Consider the following 20,291-nt stretch of genomic DNA (forward strand, 5'->3'; position numbering starts at 1 on the left):
TATGAGTTGCTGTGCTGGACCAAAGTGTTTGCTGCACCATTTGCAAGTGAACTGAAAGCAGCTGACTGTCAGCAAAGAGCAATTTGCATCTTTAAGATAAATACCTGAAACTATATAGATAATTACACAATCCACGTTGCTTTTGAAACCTAGTTTGCATTTGCTGGCTGGGTGCTCCTTTAATAGGCAGTCTTTGCAGTGTGTTTTATGACAGGCCCACAGCTGCAAGATAGCAATTAAAGGCAAGTGTTAGTAGATTCTACTTGCTTGGATTGTACACTAATGAGTCTTCTCTTGTATAATATTACTTGCTAATTAAGGACATGTTGCACAATGCAGAATGTTCACTATAGACAGTAGTATTTGTTGAAACCTGTTCCCCAGACAATAGCAGTCTTCAAAAAGCAAAATACCGGAACTATGCAGAGTCAATGACCATCTGAAAAGATTTATTTATTTATTTATATATGTGATTTATTGAAATGCCTGTATCGTAAGCATATCAATCTGGCTATTATAGAGCTCCCATGATGCCACTGAGTTGTTTCTATGGTAACGTGTATGCAGAGACTGTCGAAGTATTGAGAGATCCAGTGGGATCCCTTGGCCTTCAGCTGCGACTTCTAACAGCAGGTAAAACAAAACCTTTGCTCTCTTTGGGAGTAGATGAAGGAGGAAGAAATAATTTGCGTGAAGCCTGCAAATAATACCATATATGTTCTGTTTCGAATAATTAGTATTAACTCCCAATGTATAGATGTAAGTTAAAAAAATTGGGGAATGAAAATCTGTATCATTGCAATACAGAATAGAATAACACAGGATGCTGGAGTGGATGCAGTTGTGGCGGTTACTGAGGTTATCTGTATTGCTTGAAACAAATCATGATATTAGACTTTAGAGACACAGCATGGAAACAGGCCCTTCGGCCCACCCAGCCCGCACCGACCAGCGATAACCCCAAACACTTGCACTATCCTACACACTAGGGACAATTTACAATGAACAGAAACCAATTAACCTACAAAACCTGTTTGTCTTTGGAGTGTGGGAAGAAATCAGAGCACTTGGAGAAAACCCACGACAGACAACGCCCTTAGTCGGGATCGAACCTGGGTCACTGGCGCTGAAAGGCAGGAACTCTACTGCTGCGCCACTGCGCCGCTCCATATTATCTTATATGGATATAATCTACCTGGTAAATGTATATAGAGAATTATTTTCATACTGCAGGCTGCATTAGGGTTAAGTTGTAAGTTTGTAGGCTGCAGGATAATTGCGGCTCTTGTCTTTTTTATTTTCAGTGTTAGGGATGGGTCTCACATAACTTTGGAATCAGCTTGGTTCAGTTGCTACCTTTCAATCAAAAGTTTCTGATTTGAGCCCCGGTGTCAAACATGAGGGATTAATATTGATTAGTTTCAGTGAAGTGCTAAAGATATGTTATATTATCAGAGCTGCCATCCTTTGAAGATTTCCATCCACCTGCTCTGGTGATTGATTTTCAAGGTCCAGTAGTGCTATTCCAAGAGCAGGAAATTCTACCGTGCCAGCTTTATCACCTTAAAGACAACTGATGTGATTTTAAAAGTAAAAAAGATGAGAGGATCATAGGCGCTGTTTGGGACATTATACTTGCAAATGCATTACAGTGCATCATTCAGTTCCTGAATTTTTATATATTTAAGATATGTTATAAGTTCCTTCTACTCTTGTTCGATGTTCTACTGATTATACAATCACATCTTCCCATCCCTTTCCACTTTCTGTAGAGACCATTCCCTCCGCAACTCCTTGGTTCATTCATCTCCTCCCGCCCAAACCACCCCCTCCCCTGGTGCTAGCCCCTGCAACTACAGGTGTGACACCTGTCCCTTTATCACCTTCCTCACATCCATCCTGGGACCCTGGCAGCCCTTCCATGTGAGGTAGAGGTTCACCTGCACCTCCTCTTTCCCAGTTCTCCCACTAGTCTTCCTGTCTCCGACTCCATCCTATCTTTGTCTCGCCCCCCTCCCCTGACATCAGTCTGAAGAAGGGTCTCGACCTGAAACATCACCCATTGCATCTCTCCCGATTTGCTGCCTGACCCGCTGAGTTACTCCAGCATTTTGTGTCTACCTCCTTTAACCTTACCTACTGTATTTGGTGGTCTTGATGTGGCCTCTTTTACATCGGTGAGACAAAGCGTAGACCTAGGCGACCATTTTGACGAGCATGTATGCTCAGTCCACCTTGGCCTGGTAGATCTCCCAACTGCCACCCATTTTAACTTCCTTTTCCATTCCTATATCCACCATCTGTTCTGGGCATTCTCCATTGCCAGTGTGAGGCCACATGCAAGCTGGAGGTACTGCACCGCATCCTCTGCTTGAGTAACTTGCAACCCAACGGTATTAATATTGAATTCTCCAATTTTACATAGCAACTCGCCTATACTCCCCTTCCCCCCTTTTTCCCCTCGCTGCCCTGTGTTCCACCCAGGCGTGCACCCATTTATCCCTCCATCCCATCTCCCTTTCCCTTCCTACCTATCTCCTTTCCTCTGGCATCACAATTTACTCCTCTTCGCATCAGGCTTTTGTCTTTTAAGCTCTGGCCTTTGTCCTCTGATCTGCCCATGAAACCCCCCCTTGGCCTGTATGCATCTATCACTTGCCAGGCTTATCCTGCCTCTACCTCATTTCTCAACTTTCTTTCCCCCACTACAATTATCCTGAAGAAGGTTCTTGACCCAAAACATTGCCTGTCCATGTCTTCCAAAGATGCTGCCTGACTCGCTGAGTACTTTTTGTTTGTAAACCAGCATCTGCATTTCCTTGTGTTTCCATCTAGATACATTGCCTATGTACATGTGATTAGTTACAGTCAACCTATAGCGGGAAGACAAGTTTCTATAATTTTTGTAATAACTCACAAACCCATATGGAGTTTGAATTGAAGTTGTGATTTTGAATTTCTTTTGAAATGAAGTCTCGAGTCCCCCTGCTGGTTGGGGTGAGTAACTGTATCACGTGAGGATATCTACGTCACATCATCATATAAACCAATAATGCTTATTGTCCAGTCTGTGCTGAGTTTGCTATCATTTGTAATGGTTGGCAGTGCATATGCAATAATTGATATGCACCCCTGCCTTAGGAAATATAAAAGCATTTCTCTCTTGCAGTCTTTAGTAATCTGGCAGGTCCAGATGTGAATCCAAATGCATGATATTGGCGGGCTTTGGCAAGGCTGTGACAGCTCCTGTGTTTTTTTTGGGAAGAAAGTGCAGGTGCTTTAGAAAAATGAAGTGATGGAACCCTTTCTCATGGTTGGAGCTGTACCCAAGCATGAATAACTGCATTCAGAAAAAATAAGTAGAGAAATCTAAGAGAAAAAAAAAACACAAAGTATTTATACAGGTGGAAATACCAAGTTAAGTTATAAAGCAATGGTAATATATTTATTGTACCCTTATGAAGAATGTTTATTGATAATGGTTATAATAACTGAACTCCCTGAACTATGACATTCTTGTTTCAAATGCTGAATCGGCTTTCCTCGGTTGGGATGACAGTGAAGCACTTTGTAGTTAGTTCCTTTGTCCTTAAATGACTGAGTTCTGAACAATTAGTGTCTAATATCCATGAATGCTCTGGAAAGGCATAAGAAAAGTTAAGGCTAGAAATTGTTTTGTGTGCTAACTGTTAATGTAATTCATAGACCGTAAAGGGATTTAGAATGTCCTAAGGCCATAGAAAATGCCAAATTAATGCACCTTTCCACATGTCTTCATTTCCCACTGTTTCGGCTGTAATGTTTTCTCTCTTTAATGCCCAGCAGATTATTAGACAATAGACAATAGACAATAGGTGCAGGAGTAGGCCATTCAGCCCTTCGAGCCAGCACCGCCATTCAATGCGATCATGGCTGATCACTCTCAATCAGTACCCCGTTCCTGCCTTCTCCCCATACCCCCTCACTCCGCTATCCTTAAGAGCTCTATCCAGCTCTCTCTTGAAAGCATCCAACGAACTGGCCTCCACTGCCTTCTGAGGCAGAGAATTCCACACCTTCACCACTCTCTGACTGAAAAAGTTCTTCCTCATCTCCGTTCTAAATGGCCTACCCCTTATTCTTAAACTGTGGCCCCTTGTTCTGGACTCCCCCAAAAATATTTATTATTTTTGATGCATTCTTCCAGATCTATCGATATACTTAATAGCTTTGTGCACTTTTCAGTAGTTGCTTTGCAGAGTTGGCTTGAGTTTATCTATTTATATACTTCCATCAAATTTTGTGTGCTTCGTTGAAACCTTTTAACTAGCTATTCTAAGGTTGGAGAACTAGTTTTGCTCTTGAGGGAAATAAATTAATAAGTGTACAGTAAATATCGAGTGCAGATAAACCCAAATTATCGTTGAAAGATTATCCCAACAGAAAAAAGATTTTCATTTTCTGTAAAATGGGAAACAACTTGATTGATAGTTCATGCTAACTATTCCTCAAAAGCTTCTCCTGTCTCCTGTGAACTTGTACCATGCCTGTTTTGGTATACCTATATGCATTTTCAGCTTTACACTATGTTTCTGAGTTAGACCACTATGACCTGTTTTGAAAGGAGGACATATCTCCTTGCAGAGGGTCCCTGGAGTCCCATGTCACGTCATTTTCATGACAATGTTGGCATGGTTACTGAGCGAGGAACCACAAAGTGCAACGTTGGAAGAAGGAAGGAATTATATTGGCATATTGGAGAAGCAGATTAATGTAGATTAGCGAGCACAGGGCTTTTGTTGAGTTGGACTTGACATTGGTTATACTATTGGCATCAGAGTTTTAGATGAACTAGTTTGTGAGGGTAGAGGATGTGAAGCCAGTCAAGAGTGGATCAAAGTAGTCATTCTGATGTGAAAATGTTATATTTGTTATTCGGGGCACTGATACAGATTGCACTTGCTCTGCAATGAATTTGGATGTGATCCAGTAATTTTGTGATGACCTTTGACCGTCTGGTCCTTTCTGACTCTGGCAACAAAGTTATTGGGGATCTCCACAGCGCATTTTAATTTCAACCAAGAGCACACCCATATAGAGGCTGCGATATATCCCGTTTCCACGCCTGACTACTTCTATGGTTAAGACCATTGATCGGTGGTTTGCATTGAAAAGATGAAATTAATTGTAGACTACAGTTTCCAAAGAATTAATTATGCCAGGTACCTATTGAAAGTAGTATCTGATTTACTCAAATGCACATGTTAGCCTGATGTTAAAACGGTGGTTGCAGAATCTGGTCTCCAAGCTATTGGTAAAGAATGCAGGAATTATATGTGAAAAGAAAAGTAGAATTTACTTCGAACCATGCACTGGTACGTCCTCCAGTTCCTCTTCATCCTGCCCTTCCTGTTTTCATCCATCTACCACTCACAAATTTCACCTCCTGGATCTCCTCTCCCAACTAATGATTCCCATTGTCACATTCCTTACTTACCAAATTGAGCTTGGGTAAACTCCACTTACCAGCCATGGAGGGTGATAATCAGGAACATAAAGACTACCTTCTGATAACCATTCCTCCTGTCTTCACGTTCACGCTCCCCTGGCACCTTCTGCTCCTTTTTCATCTCTTTGTCTGCTTCCACCTATTACATCCACTCCTCCACCACCTAGTTCCATCTGCACACCATTCTTCTCCCCTCCTTGCTCTGCCCACCAATGGCCCCAGTCTCACCCCTTCCCCTCTCCTCTTTACGCTAGCTAACTTCTTTCTCCACTCTCAGTCCTGATGCTAGGTCTTGACCCGAAATGTTGGCAATTGGTCCCCCGCAAATGGGGAAGAAATTGTGGGCCACACATGCTGCTCAACTTGCGAAGTTCCTCCAGTAATTTGTTTATTGCTTGAATAAAGTGTGATGTGCTCCTTTTCTCTAACATGCTGACTTTGAACTGATGCTAAGGAGCCTCTCTCCTGATTGCAGGTTGTGGCCCTGGAGTATTGGTTGACACAAAAATGCACACATTTGAATGCTGTGTCTATTTTGGGGATTCCTGCCAGGATGTGCTGAGTGCTTTAGGATCGCCACACAAAGTCTTCTACAAGTCAGAGGACAAGGTAAGTGTCGATTTATTCACAAAATGCTGGAGTAACTCAGCAGGTCAGGCAGCATCTCGGGAGAGAAGGAATGGGTGACGTTTCGGGTCGAGACACTTCTTCAGACTGATGTCAGGGGGTTGGGACAAAGGAAGGATATAGGTGGAGACAGGAAGATAGAGGGAGATCTGGGAAGGAGGAGGGGAAGGGAGGGACAGAGGAGCTATCTAAAGTTGGAGAAGTCGACGTTCATACCACCGGGCTGCAAACTGCCCAGGCGAAATATGAGGTGCTGCTCCTCCAACTTCCGGCGGGCCTCACTAGTGTAACGTCATTTCCATACAGCATGGAAGCAGGCCCTTCAGTCCAACCTGTCTATGACATCTTAGTTGGTATTCTGGACTAGACCCATCTGCCTTCCTTTGGCCCATATCCCTCTAAACTTTCCTATCTCTATATATATATGTCCAAATGTCTTTTTGAAAGTTGTAATTGTATCTGCTTCTCTAACTTCCTCTGGTAGTTTGTTCCAGATGTGGACTAACTTCCGAGTGAAAAATAATCCCTGAGGCCCCTCTTAAATCTCTCCCCTTACTAAGCCTACACTCTAGTTTTAGCATCTATCCTGGGAAAAAGACTGTTAGCGTTCACTTTATCCATGCCCCGTATGGATAGTTAATAATGAAGTAGATTTTCAAAGTCTACAGAGAGACTTGGGCCTTTTGGAAGGGTGGGCTGAAAGATGGCAGATGGAGTTTAATGCTGATAAGTGTGAGGTGCTGCATTTTGGTAGGACAAATCAAAATAGGACGTACAGGGTAAATGGTAGGGAATTGAGGAATGCAGTGGAACAGAGGGATCTGGGAATAACTGTGCATTGTTCCCTGAAGGTGGAATCTCATGTGGATAGGGTGGTGAAGAAGGCGTTTGGTATGCTTGCCTTTATAAATCAGAGCATCGAATATAGAAGTTGGGACGTAATGTTAAAATTGTACAAGGCATTGGTGAGGCCGAATCTGGAATATGGTGTGCAGTTCTGGTCGCCAAATTATAGGAAGGATGTCAACAAAATAGAGAGAGTACAGAGGAGATTTACTAGATTTACTTTTGGGGGTGTAATTTTGATGCTTATTTAATGCTTTTGTTGTTGGACTGTGGGTGATTGAATTAACATTTTGTTCAAGATGGCCGCGCCGTTGTGTTTGGCTGCCTGCCACTGTATGTTTCTTTTTTTTTCCTAGTCAGATGTGCAGCACTTTGGTCAACGTGGGTTGTTTTTAAATGTGCTATACAAATAAATTGACTTGACTTGACTTGACTAGAATGTTGCCTGGGTTTCAGCACTTAAGCTACAGAGAGAGATTGAACAGGTTGGGTCTTTATTCTTTGGAGCGCAGAAGGTTAAGGGGGGACTTGATAGAGGTTTTTTAAATTTTAAGAGGGACAGACAGAGTTGACGTGGGTAAGCTTTTCCCTTTGAGAGTGGGGAAGATTCAAACAAGGGGACATAACTTCAGAATTAAGGGACAAAAGTTTAGGGGTAACATGAGGGGTAACTTTTTTACTCAGAGGGTGGTGGCTGTATGGAATGAGCTTCCAGTGGAAGTGGTGGAGGCAGGCTCGATTTTATTATTTAAGAGTAAATTAGATAGGTATATGGATGGGAAGGGATTGGAGGGTTATGGTCTGAGAGCAGGTAGATGGGACTAGGTCGGAGAAAGTGTTCGGCGTGGACTAGAAGGGCCAAACTGGCCTGTTTCCGTGCTGTAATTGTTATATGGTTATATGGTATGATTGTGCATACTTCAATAAGGTCATCCCGGTCTACCACCCTCCTAAGCTTCAGTTTGTCACAGAATGAATTGTAACCTGACTGCAGTGTATTTGCGAGGAAACAAACATACATTGCTAATCTCTGATTATTAATTCCAGCACAACTTCTGTTTAAACAGTTTATGGGTGGTTCATGTTGTCTAATTCCCATCTCCCGCGTAATAACAATGACTCTCCGGTCATGATTGCACCTCTCCATTTTGTATAGGTTTAATTCACGCTATGAAGATCCTACTGTGAACCCTGATAGCAACAGTGATGCATGTCTTTATTGACTGAAATTTCTGCATGTGACCATTTGGCCAAACTGCTGGATGTCTTGTATTATTAAGTTTGATTTTCTAGCCACTATATATTCATTTTGTGCTATTGATTATCCATTTGCTTCTTTCTACAGATGAAGATTCACTCTCCCTCACCTCACAAGCAGGTTCCCTCCAAGTGCAATGACTACTTTTTCAACTACTTCACTCTGGGAGTGGTGCGTACCTGCAATTTCACTTATTGCTGATAGGTTAATGTTACACTATTCGACACAGATTTATTTCTCTCTCTATCTTTGACAGGATGTCCTGTTTGATGCCATAACACATCAGGTGAAGAAATTTGTGCTTCATACCAACTACCCCGGTCATTACAACTTCAACATGTGAGTGGTAACCACAGCAGTAAATGCTACGCTCAGTGAGAGTTAGAATCAATGACTCGTGCAGCACAGATCATGTCTCTTGTTCCCTGTTACTGGTGGTTGTAATGTTACTGAATTGATGTTTCGGTATGCTCTATTGTAACGTGAAATTTCAAGTATGTTGGAAAATGGTCCGAGTGTACTTTAAACATCTCTTAAGGTGCTCTGATTATGTTGGTTTTGCAATCAAATCCTTAATCTCAATTTATCGTGGCCTCGTCCCCTCTCATCACAGTGAAGTTTACTGTTTGCCAATTAATTTCTGCTCTGCTGATCACTCCTTGCCGTTTTTCATTTCTAACCTAAATGCGATATTCTGATCTCTTTCCTAACAATTACCCCATTGATATTTTGTTCATCTCATTCCCCAAAACATGTCATAGCAAAGCAGAAACAGCTCAATTAAATGTTTCTCAATACACTCAGGAAATTCCTCTCTTTTCAGTTCTTGCAGTTCATTATCATCTCTTTTCAGTTCATGCACTTCTGTGTAATTTCCTATGTGGTCTTCCATCACCTCCCTACTATCTGAAAGCCTCGACACATAACATTCAGCAGAACTTGCTGCCAGTAGCCTAGTGGATAAATACATTCTGTGAACAGGCACCATGCACATTAGAAAGATCACGGGTCAGCCTCTGGCACATAAAGTAGATGAAAAGGTGGGGGAAAAGTAGGGAGCATACTATGAGTTACTGGTGTTCCTGCGCCATACAGACCCAGCAGATAAGAATACACGTTAAGTAGGCCAGCAATGGTAATGGTATAAGTATTGGTTCATTGCTGTCACCTGTACAGGGATACAGTAAAAAATATTCTTCGTGTGCTATCCAGTCAATCATACTGTACATGACAACAGTCAAGCCATACAAGAATACACCAGGTAGTGCAAGAGAAAAATACCCGAGCACAGAATATAATGTTAGAGCTTTATAGTTACAAAGTGCAGACTTTAAAAAGTACAAGAGCCATAATGAGGTAGCTTACACCCTAAGTTTCTGACAGGACCGTTCAATAACTGATTATAGCGTGGAAGTTGCTGTTCCTGAATCTGGTAATACAAGCTTCTATATCTAATGCCCACTGGGAGAGAGGAGGAGGGAATGAGCAGGAAATAAATGATTATCTTGGTTTCTTTCCCATGGCAACATTAAAAGCAGAAGGAGTTGGTGGTGGGGAGGGGGGGTGGGGTGCTAGATTGTGTGATGGACGAGGATACGCCCACAATTTTCAGCCATTCCTTGCATTCTTGAGCAGAGCTGTTGCCAATTCAAGCATTGATACATCTCAATAGGATGCTTTTTACAGTGCATCGGTAGATGGCTGCAATGACAATGGCAAACTGGGCGGGAGTAATATTGCATCCTCTTGTTTGCCATAACTAGTGTGAGTAGGTGTAGGATGGGAACAAATTTTGAGGGAAGATAAATTAGAGAAGCACAACTCCAAATTGAAAGGACTTTTCAGCTTATAGCTTATTGTGGTCAGTGCTGCTCACTGAGTTGTTGAAGTTGTTGCACATGCTGCCCCCGAGTGGACAGAATCCACACTGCAATTCAAAAAGCATCTCTTCAGCCACTGGGAGGAGGTAGTTTAGGGGGTCCTTGGAGAACATTTCCCTGTGACAGATAGCAGAGTGATCCTTCCGTAGGTAATGCAGTCAGATTTGTCTTTTCTGAAGAAGGTCAATTTCAGCAAACTAATGGCCTTTGGCACACCTTCCCAGTCCCAGATATTGACATTGATGTGGATGAGTGAACATTGACTAATTAGTAAAAGACAACTTGGGCCTTGCACTTCTAAAAGTTCAAAATGGATCTGCAAAGAAATTCCCACGAGTGACAGGAAAAGGTGCGAGGTTCTGGTGGGAAAATAGCTTGTGGATTTTAATTGATTGGGGAGTTACTTTCTTTCAAAACTTGTTTCTGACGTGCCATACGGAATAACAACTTTGACTCTTTGCATATAATGTGTTTCAGTGGGATCTCTCGTTGTACTGTTCTATTGGTATTTCATCCAAGAATCAGTTAGAGAGAGAGAGAGAGCACGAAAACAGGGCCTGTCTGCCCATGTGGTATTGACACAACTTTTTATTTTCCTTACCTTCTCATCAATTCCCCGCATTCTGCTGCTCACTGAGATACTAGGGGGAATTTACAGTGGCCAATTAACCTACCAAGCAGCACAACTTTGGCATATGAGGGAATACTGAGGCATCCAAAGGAAACCCACGTGGCCACATAGATAGCACCCAATGTCAAGATTTAACATGAATCTCTGCTTCTTTGAGGTAGCGGCTCTACCAGGTGCACCATTCTGCACTCCTTTTCATCTTAAGTTCAAATTTGTCATGTACTTGAATTCTGGTCGTATGTAGTGAGGTACTGTAGAGTGCAAAATTTTGCTCGCAGCAGAATCAGGCACATGAAATGAAACAAACACACAAAACACGTTATACATAATTACACTCAAAATTCTAACGGAAAGAAGACTGCAAAAAACAAACAAGATATTAGTGCAAAAACATAGAGAAGTAGTGCAGGAGGTGGGTTGCAGTGTTCTGTTGTCAGGGTAGCATTAGGGTTGTGTAGGTTGATTCATGAACTGATAGTTGTAGGAAGGTAGCAGTGAGAAGAGGGCATGACCCAGTGGGGATCCCTCAAAATAGATGCTACCTTCTTGAGGCAGCACCTCTTGCTTCCAATGGAGGGGAGGGCTATGCTCATCTGCAGCCTCTTCCGTTCCTGTGCGTTGGAATTGCCATACCAGGCCATGATGCAACCAGATGGGTTACGTTTAACAGGACATTTGTAATAATTTGTTAGAGTACCAAATCTCTTTAAACCTCTAAGAAAGCAGTGGTACTGGCCTTCTTTGTGATTGCATTTATGTGCCAGGCCCAGGACAGGTCATCCAATATACTAACGCCCAAAAATTTGAAGCTGCTAACTGTCTCCACCACTGTCCCACCAATAAAAAGCTATCACGTGGTCTAACGACTTCCCCGTTTTGAAGTTGACGATCAGTTCTTTGGTCTTGTTGACGTTGAGTGAAAGGTTGTTGTTGTGGCACCACTCAGCCGTGTGTTTCATCACTCTCCTGTTCGCTGACTCATCACAGATGATTCCGCCAACCACAGTAGATTCATCTGTGAATTTATAGATGGCATTGAACCTGTGCTGAGCCACATAGTCTTTGGTGTGGAGAGTAGAGCAGGAGGCTAAGCATGTACCCTTGAGGTGCACCTGTGTTGATGGTGAGTGAGGAGATATTGTTATCAACTTGATCCATTGAATTCTGTTTTAGCATCTTACTCTTACAATATTGGATTGGCAAGGTGGGAACTCGGCAGCTCAGTGGATAACTCACGACTATATAACCAACTGTTTGAAATTTATTTCTTTTTTGCCAGATACCATCGCTGCGATTTCAAGATCCCTTTGGCAGTTAAACGAGGTGAGATCCCTTTCTATGGGATAACTGGAGGTGGTAGATTTCTTCTTGCCTTGGAAAGATTATTGTAGCTGTATGATTAAATGAACAGTCTGGGGAGGCATTGTTCATAGTTGATGTGATGAAGAAAGCAGTTGTTTAGAGATAAAAGATCAATAAAACAATTGAGCACTTCATATTCCACTTTTTAAAGTACATACAAGATTATTTGTTTTCTAATCTAATTATAGTGCACAGTGGTACATTTTTACATTTATTTGGCAATCAATAGAAATCCTCCTGGCAACATCCATAGCTTCCAGGATCAAGCAGAATGGGTTGATGACCATTGCATGTTGGTTTTGAATTTGTCCTAATTGGGGTGGGGAAGAAGGTGGAGGAGGAGTGAAGAGATGAAGTGGTGTCACTTTCCCATTAACTTTATTGTCCTGAGTGAGACGCAATGTCAGAATATTAAGTTATAAGTGTTCAGTTCCTGAGCCATGATAGTGGAATGATATCAAGTTTCATCGTCAGTTTGTCTACAGGGGTCCTGATTTTCCAGGAGTCAGATTGCACTGAGAAGTGCATTTCACAAACTAGTTATTTCCCTTGGAATTTATTTACATTAGATCAATGTGCTGAAGTAGTTTTTTTAACTTAAGAAATGGGTATGTCACATTTCAGGAAGCACAAGACTACAGATGCTAGAATCTGAGGCTAAACCTGATGTCATTAAATAATAATACATCATATTTCTCCCAATCTCAAGCGAAGATGAGGTTGGTCCACAGGATCTCTTGCAACATATGCAACTTTTTTGATTAAAACAACCATTTGCTGTTTGCCCATCCTCATGGTTTTAAGATCCTACTGAGAACGGCTTTATTGGGAATTGGCAGGAGAGGAACCTATCTATTGATGATCCAATCTATCTAATAGGAAGTCCTCTCAGTTTTTATTAAACCCCAGACAATAGACAATAGACAATAGACAAGATCAGATGCTAAGCATTCTGATAAAGTTACCCAATTACAATACAGTCCAATTGGAATTGCCAACAGTGGACAATTTAATAGGCACCCATTTATTAGCCTCAAGTTTTTGGGTTTAGTAATATCCTATTGCTGTTATGTATTGGTACTTAAAGATATTGGTTACAGACCAGATTGCAGGAAAGTAATTAACTAAAGCATATTGGAGCAATGTGCCCAATTAAAATGTTCATTTTAGAACAGTTTGGTTAAAGTGTCTGCACATATCATGGTTTCATGACATTATGTCTTGAATGCAACAGAAAGTTAGTAAATTAACATTCTGGAGCCTGTTCATGACCAATGTGATGTGAAAGATACATCTTCTGGATGCGCTGGGACGCATCCTCAGTGATGGGGCATGGGGTGTTTCAGGTCTCACAACATCAGACACCCTCGCCCAGACGTCGCAGCCGGGGTTGATCAGGCCCCGACTTGCATCCCAGCAGCAAGTCACGGATCAGCCCTCTTAATACCTACTCTGCAGGGGTTGGGAGACTCTGGTGCGTGGAGGGACTGGGGGGTGAGTCCTGGCCGGGCTCCTCCTGCGTCTCACCAGATTCAAGGTCTGTACGCTGCACCTCTTTCTCCTTCTCCGAGCATTTCATTCTTGCCTGATAGCATAAGGCCTTTCCGTAGCTTATTGGGTTTCTTTCTCACGAAAGTCACAGACTGGGGTGCTAACCCATCCTGTCCCGGGTGCCATCTTTCCATGCCGTCAACTGTCTCTCCAGTAGTCACCAAACTATTCTTGGTTGTCACCCAGTCTATTACTAGGTGCTACTGGCGGAGCCAGACTTCTATGTGAAAGATACATCTTCTGGATGCGCTGGGACGCATCCTCAGTGATGTGACCTGGGGTCAAAGATGGTAAATTTAAACAAGTTGTCTGTCCTCCACGTTTACTCAGGAAATCAAAAACCTTTGGTGTCATTCTGAACAAACTGTTCAAGTTTTCTTATACTAGTCAAATATTCATGATCCATTTTGTCCATGTTAGATTAGAAGGATTCAATAGACAATAGGTGCAGGAGTAGGCCATTCGGCCCTTCGAGCCAGCACCGCCATTTACCATGATCATGGCTGATCATGCACAATCAGTACCCCGTTCCTGCCTTCTCCCCATATCCCTTGACACCGTTATCATTAACTCTATCTAACTCTCTCTTGGAAAGCGTCCAGAGAATTGGCCTCCACTGCCTTCTGAGGCATAGAATTCCACAGCTTCACAACTCTGAGTGAAAAAGCTTTTCTTCATCTCCGTTCTAAATGGCCTACCCCTTATTCTTAAACTGCGGCCCCTGGTTCGGGACTCCCCCAACAATCGGGAACATGTTTCTTGCCTCTAATGTGTCCAATCCCTTAATAATCTTATATGTTTCAATAAGATCCCCTCTCATCCTTTTAAATTCCAGAGTATACAAGCCCAGTCGCTCCAGTCTTTCAACATACGACAGTCCCACCATTCCGGGAATTAACCTCGTGAACCTACGCTGCACTCCCTCAATAGCAAGAATGTCCTTCCTCAAGTTTGGAGACCATAACTGCACACAATACTCCAGGTGTGGTCTCACTGGGGCCCTGTACAACTGCAGAAGGACCTCTTTGCTCCTATACTCAACTCCTCTTGTTATTCAGTTGCTTAAATGTTCGTATTGAACTCCTTTGTACCATCAAAATTAAAAAGGATCCTGATAAACATTAAATTGCATTGATATTATTGGTAGTTTTAGAAACAAGAATGACTTGTTTATATTTCAGTTTTGTGGGTTCTGAGGTGACCAACGAGGTCAACGTAGGAAGCACATAGTGGGGCATATGGTGTGTAATGGATGGGCAACAGGTGGTACCAGGAATCTTTCCCACTGCTTATGCAGTGCTTTTGTATGTTTCCAATTCATAGCCTTGTGGTTCTATGTATGTCCCAAATACTTCTTGCAGTTTGAGTATTCATGGGCTGGGGATTTCCAGGAGCCAGAAATGGTTGCAATTTTAAAGCTTTGAGAACATCCTTGAATCTAGTCCTCTTCATCTTGTAATCACTTTCCATGACAGGTCTGTGTATGGTGTCTGTTTCAGGAGTCTTGTTGGCAGCAAATGCCATGGCCTGCCAAACGGAAAGCACGGGATGTAATTAGAACCTCATTGCCAGGGAGAGGATGATTCATCTATTTAGAATTTTTTGGTCCTCTGTAGATTTATCTTTTACAGCTGAGTTTCTGGGTGTCAAAAATAATCTGTCACTTTACTGCAGTAGAAATGTTTTTGCTGGAGTTAGTTATGTGGACAAGAAACAGGCTCTTTGGCCCAATTTGTCCATTGCCCATGTCAACCATCAAGCTCTCATTTACACTAATTCCATTACATTTTTCTACATTCCCATTTGCTTGTCCCACCAGAGTCTACCAATCAGCTACACACTTAGGGCATTTTAAGATTCATATTTAACTAGTTACAGGTGTGGGAGGAAATGGACATTTTGGGATGGAATAGGGAAGAAAAGAGTCAATGTTTGCAGGAACTAGACTTATCTCTCGTTTCCCTTATCCCTAACCAGCATCTGCAGTTCCTTCCTACAGACTTCAATAACAGCACTGAACGGAGTAGAAGTTGAAATATTCTCATGTCAGTTCTTCCACTTACTGACTATTTGGATTTTATTAACAGGTGAAAGCACTGATGCACACACGCAGCCATGTATTGTTACCACGCACAGCAAGGTGAGCCTTTAAAATTATAATGAATTCACTGTGTCCCACTCCTTTCAGATGCAGTCTCTTGCATTCCACCAGTATTTGGGTAACAATCTGTTTCATGTAAATTCCATTCTTTTTACATTTGATGTTTAATAATTGATTTTAGAATCTTCATAACCTCCACAATTGCACTTTGATGGCTGAATGAATGGAAAGCATGTTTGCTCTAACTTAAAAATTGGCACCAAGCTTCAAGGCAGTTTCAGAGTAGATCCGACAGGAGAGAAGCCTGTGAATGCTTTAAGTTTGTTTGAGAAACTTCCCTTCAAGTATATGACACACTGTACCAACTTTTAAAAGACCATTTCAACTACACAACAAACTACTCCCATTGTGTACAACAGGAATCATGTACTGGTAAACTAGCAGATATAGAAGAGATGGAGAAATATGGCAGACACCTGATAATCAGAACTCCTTTTCCCACATCAGATCCCACATCTATGGATTTACAACTTCAGAATGTTGTTACAAATTTATAGAAGATTAATGAGATTATAGTCTCCAGTTTTCTGGTTCCCTTTATGAAAGCTGCTTCAAGTTTATACCTAGTAATGTGTAAATGCACTACATTACATTATGAACAGTTCAATTAAAAGGCCAGACTAATGCAGTTAAAATGTTTTATTGAGGCACATCATTGTGACAACATAAAGTCATTTATACCATGTCTCAATTGCTGCATCAGCATAAAGCTGCCGGGGCAGAACAGATACTAGCTACTTTGCCACAACTGTTTTAACTGAATTGCATTGGTTTAGGAGAAATACTGACCACAAAAAAGGGCCTTAATTTTGTGCAAGTTTCCAAAGCACAAATGTTGCTCTTTTTTCAGTTATTCCCTGTCCCTTACAAATTCCACCTATTACAGTCCATTTTATCCTATTTAATATCCAGTGCAAAATAGTTTATTTGCATATCAACCACCATCTCAGTCATTCATTCTCTCCACCACTGACATACTGTGCTGGGAGTATGTATGTTATCTACAAGATGTACTGCAGCAACTCGACAAGGTTTCTTCACCATCAACCAACTTTGAATACCTAGCAGAGCAAGAGCACATTTGCTATCAAGTTCTCCAAGACCCATTGCATTCCAACTGCACAATGTCAACTATCATTCAAATAAAATACCGTCACATTTTCCATCCATTGCAGTTAATTACAATGTGGTTTCAATCCAATCAATATCTTCAAGAAAATTGTTTCTTTATACAATTAGTAACAGGAACAAACAATTTATACTATTTAAGTAAACACAGACCCATTGCATTTTTTTCTGCTCCTGGCAACATCACGTGTACGAGTATTAATTCTTTCTGGACACCTCTCAGTCAAGCTAATAGTTTGAGACAAATCAATCCAGGAAAGGAACTGCTTAAGAGAAAGCAGAACTCTCATCTCTTCTGCAGTTCCACAACATTGGCACTGTAAATGTAGGCATATCTTCTCAGTTTTGATTATTGGCACCGCTTGCAACTCCAGTCCAAAGAAGTTCTCTCCAACACTGGAAAACCTCCTGATTTAAAAAAAAAAATCAAACAACTTTCTGTCACATGTCAAAAACCTCCAATCACATGACACAATATCCCTCGATCTTTAAGCTTGTTAACACATTATCCACACCAATGGCTTTTAACAATATTAATTACAGGTATCACAAAGTATTAATAATCTAATACAGTAAAATGTATTATATCACTATTCTAACCTATTAAAAAGTTCCTGTTGTCTTCTGCATCGTAGTACACCACCCTACACTATGTAAGGGTGCCTTTAAATCATTGACGCAGAGAATGAAAGAATGCAGCAGTTCACTTCTATCTGTTTCCGGAAGCAGTTAGCAATAGCAATGATTTTTCACAGGTTTGAAGCTTCTTAGACACATAGGTTCTCACCAATTCGGATTCAGCTCTCCTAATTTTACTTTGGGTGGAGGTTCCATGCTCCTGTTTCCACCCCACATATCAACTCCAACTTACAAATCTGAACAAAGTACTAGTTTATCATGAGGATCGCTCAGGGATCGATTGCCATTCACATGGCAATCGATCCCTCTGAGAAACTCCCACCAGGTTCCGACCAACCGTGGATAACCTGGCGCAGTCTCGACAGACTGCGGACAGGCATGGGGAGGAGCAAATCAAACATGCTGAAGTGGGGATATACTGAAGATGCGGCAGACTGCGAGTGCGGACGGGGCCTCCGGACTATGGAACATCTCCTGAGCTGTGACATGCTGCATGACACATGCACTGTAAAGGATCTTGCAGAGGCCAATGACGTGGCACTAAAATTTGCTCGCTATTGGCAAACAGTTGTGTGATGACATAAATGTTTTAAATGAGGATGCTTGAACTAGCCTAGATCGCCCTCTGAACATTGGCCTCGATGCTACCTGAAAACTGATATAAAAGAGACATAGAGTCAAAGAGGTATACCGCATAGAAACGGGCTCTTTGACACAACCCGTCCATGCTGTCCATGTTGCCTGACCGTGCTAGTTTCACTTGGCTGAGCCTGGTCCATATTCTCTCCAAACCTTTCCTATCCATGTACCTGTCCAAGTGTCTTTTAAATGTCATAATTTTGCCTGTCTCTACTAATTCCCCAGGCAGCTCATTCCATGTATTCACCACCCTCTGTTTGGAAAAAGCTGCCCCTCGGGTGCCTGTTAAACACCTAAAGTCAAGTTGTGTCTAACGTGCAAGCTTAATCCACCTTGTACCTTGCCCAAGCTAAGCAAGATCATTGAAGCTGTTTTAGTAACCAGATTTGCTGATTATTTATAAACCCTCTGATGAGCAACTAATTGATGAGCTATTAATCAGCACTAATACTTAGTTCACATGTTTTCAGTGGGATGCCATTCAGGAGCTGCTGGGACACCCCATGGAGAAGCCTGTGGTCCTTCATAGGTATGGTATGTGTATTTGAGCATGAAATGTATTAGTAAGATGATAGGGGTGGGGTTAATGAGACCGAGCAGAATGCAATACAAGAACTGAGGAACAAGATTGAAATGTATTGGACTTTCTAACTGAGTCAGACTGCATACTTTACCTTAAAAATGCCAAGACACACAAGGCTGGCTTAAAAGCAGGGACTATGAATTGATTTACTACATTGTAATAATGGTAGAACAGTTATGAGCCCCATTAATGAGATTTGTGAAAGTATTTTAAAAAAAGATCTTTAAATGTATGGTTTACAATCCGGAATATGGGTGACTCCATGATAAAGGGGGCATTGTCAGGTTAAGCCTGGCATTCTCTGTAGACCTCTGCAAGATCTCACAGCTTTTAGAATTGAGTTTAGCAGGTTCCATCTCGGTAGTTGGCTCTTAAAGATGGTGAAGATAAGTGCTTGCAGGAGAGATGTTCTCTCTTTATTCATGAGAAACGTGGAGGTCCTCCAGGGCTATGGCCAAGTGCCCCTGGTAGGATGAAGCCAATGAAATCTCTGCAAGGACACAAGTGCACTGTATGAATATCTTCACTTCTGTCAGACAGACAAATGCCTCTGCATAGGGGAAAGTCTCTCTTTGAGTAAGTGTGGTGTTTGATCGATCTCCCTAATGCAGAAATGAGCAGCAAACTGAGATTTGTCAGAGATTGGCAGCTGCAATCTGGAATATTCACAAAACCATGTGGTTGAGAGTGACTATAATTTTGACTTCCATGGACAAAGCAGCCGGGCACACTTGTGAGACTGTATTTGAGGTTACAAGAGGTCACAATGAAGGCAGAGTATGCTGTTTGCATGTTGGCTTTTTGCATAGCACTGTTTCAGAGGAAGCAGTTTTAGTAAAATCTAGTTCTCCTGCAAATAAATCAGAGGTGCAGTTTTTCAGAATAGTGGCTGAAAGTCTTACCACAGTTGAATTCTTGTATTTTAAACTTCAGTACTAAGACAAAGGAAAATCCTGCCATAAAGTCGACCGTCAAATGTTCTTATCTGTGCTCAAATTGCTTTGCCCTTGGTTAAGACAATATTCAACTGCACGGCACTTTTATTTTCGAGTTGTGCAAGCATATTTTATGGCCAGTTGTTTCACATGGATACTATAATCAGAAGCATCCTGTGGAACTTTGCTTCTCTGGCAGTACTTCTGAGTTGCAAAGGTACAAACTGCAAATATTTGTAAATTTGCTTTTATTGAGCAAAGATGTATGAATCTTTTAACAGTAAGAAGAAGTTGGTATCAAGCCTCTGGAACGGTGGTGGGGATTCCATTGCTGGTTAGCATGGTGTAGGTTTCCATCATTGTGTAGCATTAACTGAGTTGCATTTACTTCTCTCCTGGTACAGATCCTCTTCAGCAAACAACACAAACCCTTTTGGATCAACTTTCTGTTTTGGACTGCAGCGCATGATATTTGAGGTGAGGTACTCTAGTCCTGGCACTTGCAAGATGGAGAAAGGAAAATTGGTCTATTTTAAATTGGTGTATATTTTAAATCAGATCAT

At 41.7% G+C, this 20,291-nt stretch overlaps 1 protein-coding gene across 5 annotated transcripts in view; it reads left to right on the forward strand.

Moving 5' to 3' along the window:
- Positions 1-20,291, forward strand: part of phaf1 (phagosome assembly factor 1) — a 66,588-nt gene that overhangs the window by 42,326 nt on the left and 3,971 nt on the right. For 3 of the 5 annotated variants that reach the window (XM_078400503.1, XM_078400506.1, XM_078400504.1), the window contains 8 exons: positions 521-633; positions 5,964-6,097; positions 8,307-8,390; positions 8,476-8,558; positions 12,010-12,053; positions 15,731-15,783; positions 18,681-18,739; positions 20,133-20,205. In XM_078400503.1, the coding sequence (XP_078256629.1) occupies positions 521-633; positions 5,964-6,097; positions 8,307-8,390; positions 8,476-8,558; positions 12,010-12,053; positions 15,731-15,783; positions 18,681-18,739; positions 20,133-20,205 (643 nt within the window). Of the gene's footprint in view, positions 1-520; positions 634-5,963; positions 6,098-8,306; positions 8,391-8,475; positions 8,559-12,009; positions 12,054-14,478; positions 15,676-15,730; positions 15,784-18,680; positions 18,745-20,132; positions 20,206-20,291 lie in introns of those variants that run through there. The other 2 variants (XM_078400505.1, XM_078400507.1) reach the window with 2 other exon arrangements.

Source organism: Rhinoraja longicauda, chromosome 6, assembly GCF_053455715.1.
Source record: "Rhinoraja longicauda isolate Sanriku21f chromosome 6, sRhiLon1.1, whole genome shotgun sequence".
NCBI classification, from domain to species: domain Eukaryota; kingdom Metazoa; phylum Chordata; class Chondrichthyes; order Rajiformes; family Arhynchobatidae; genus Rhinoraja; species Rhinoraja longicauda.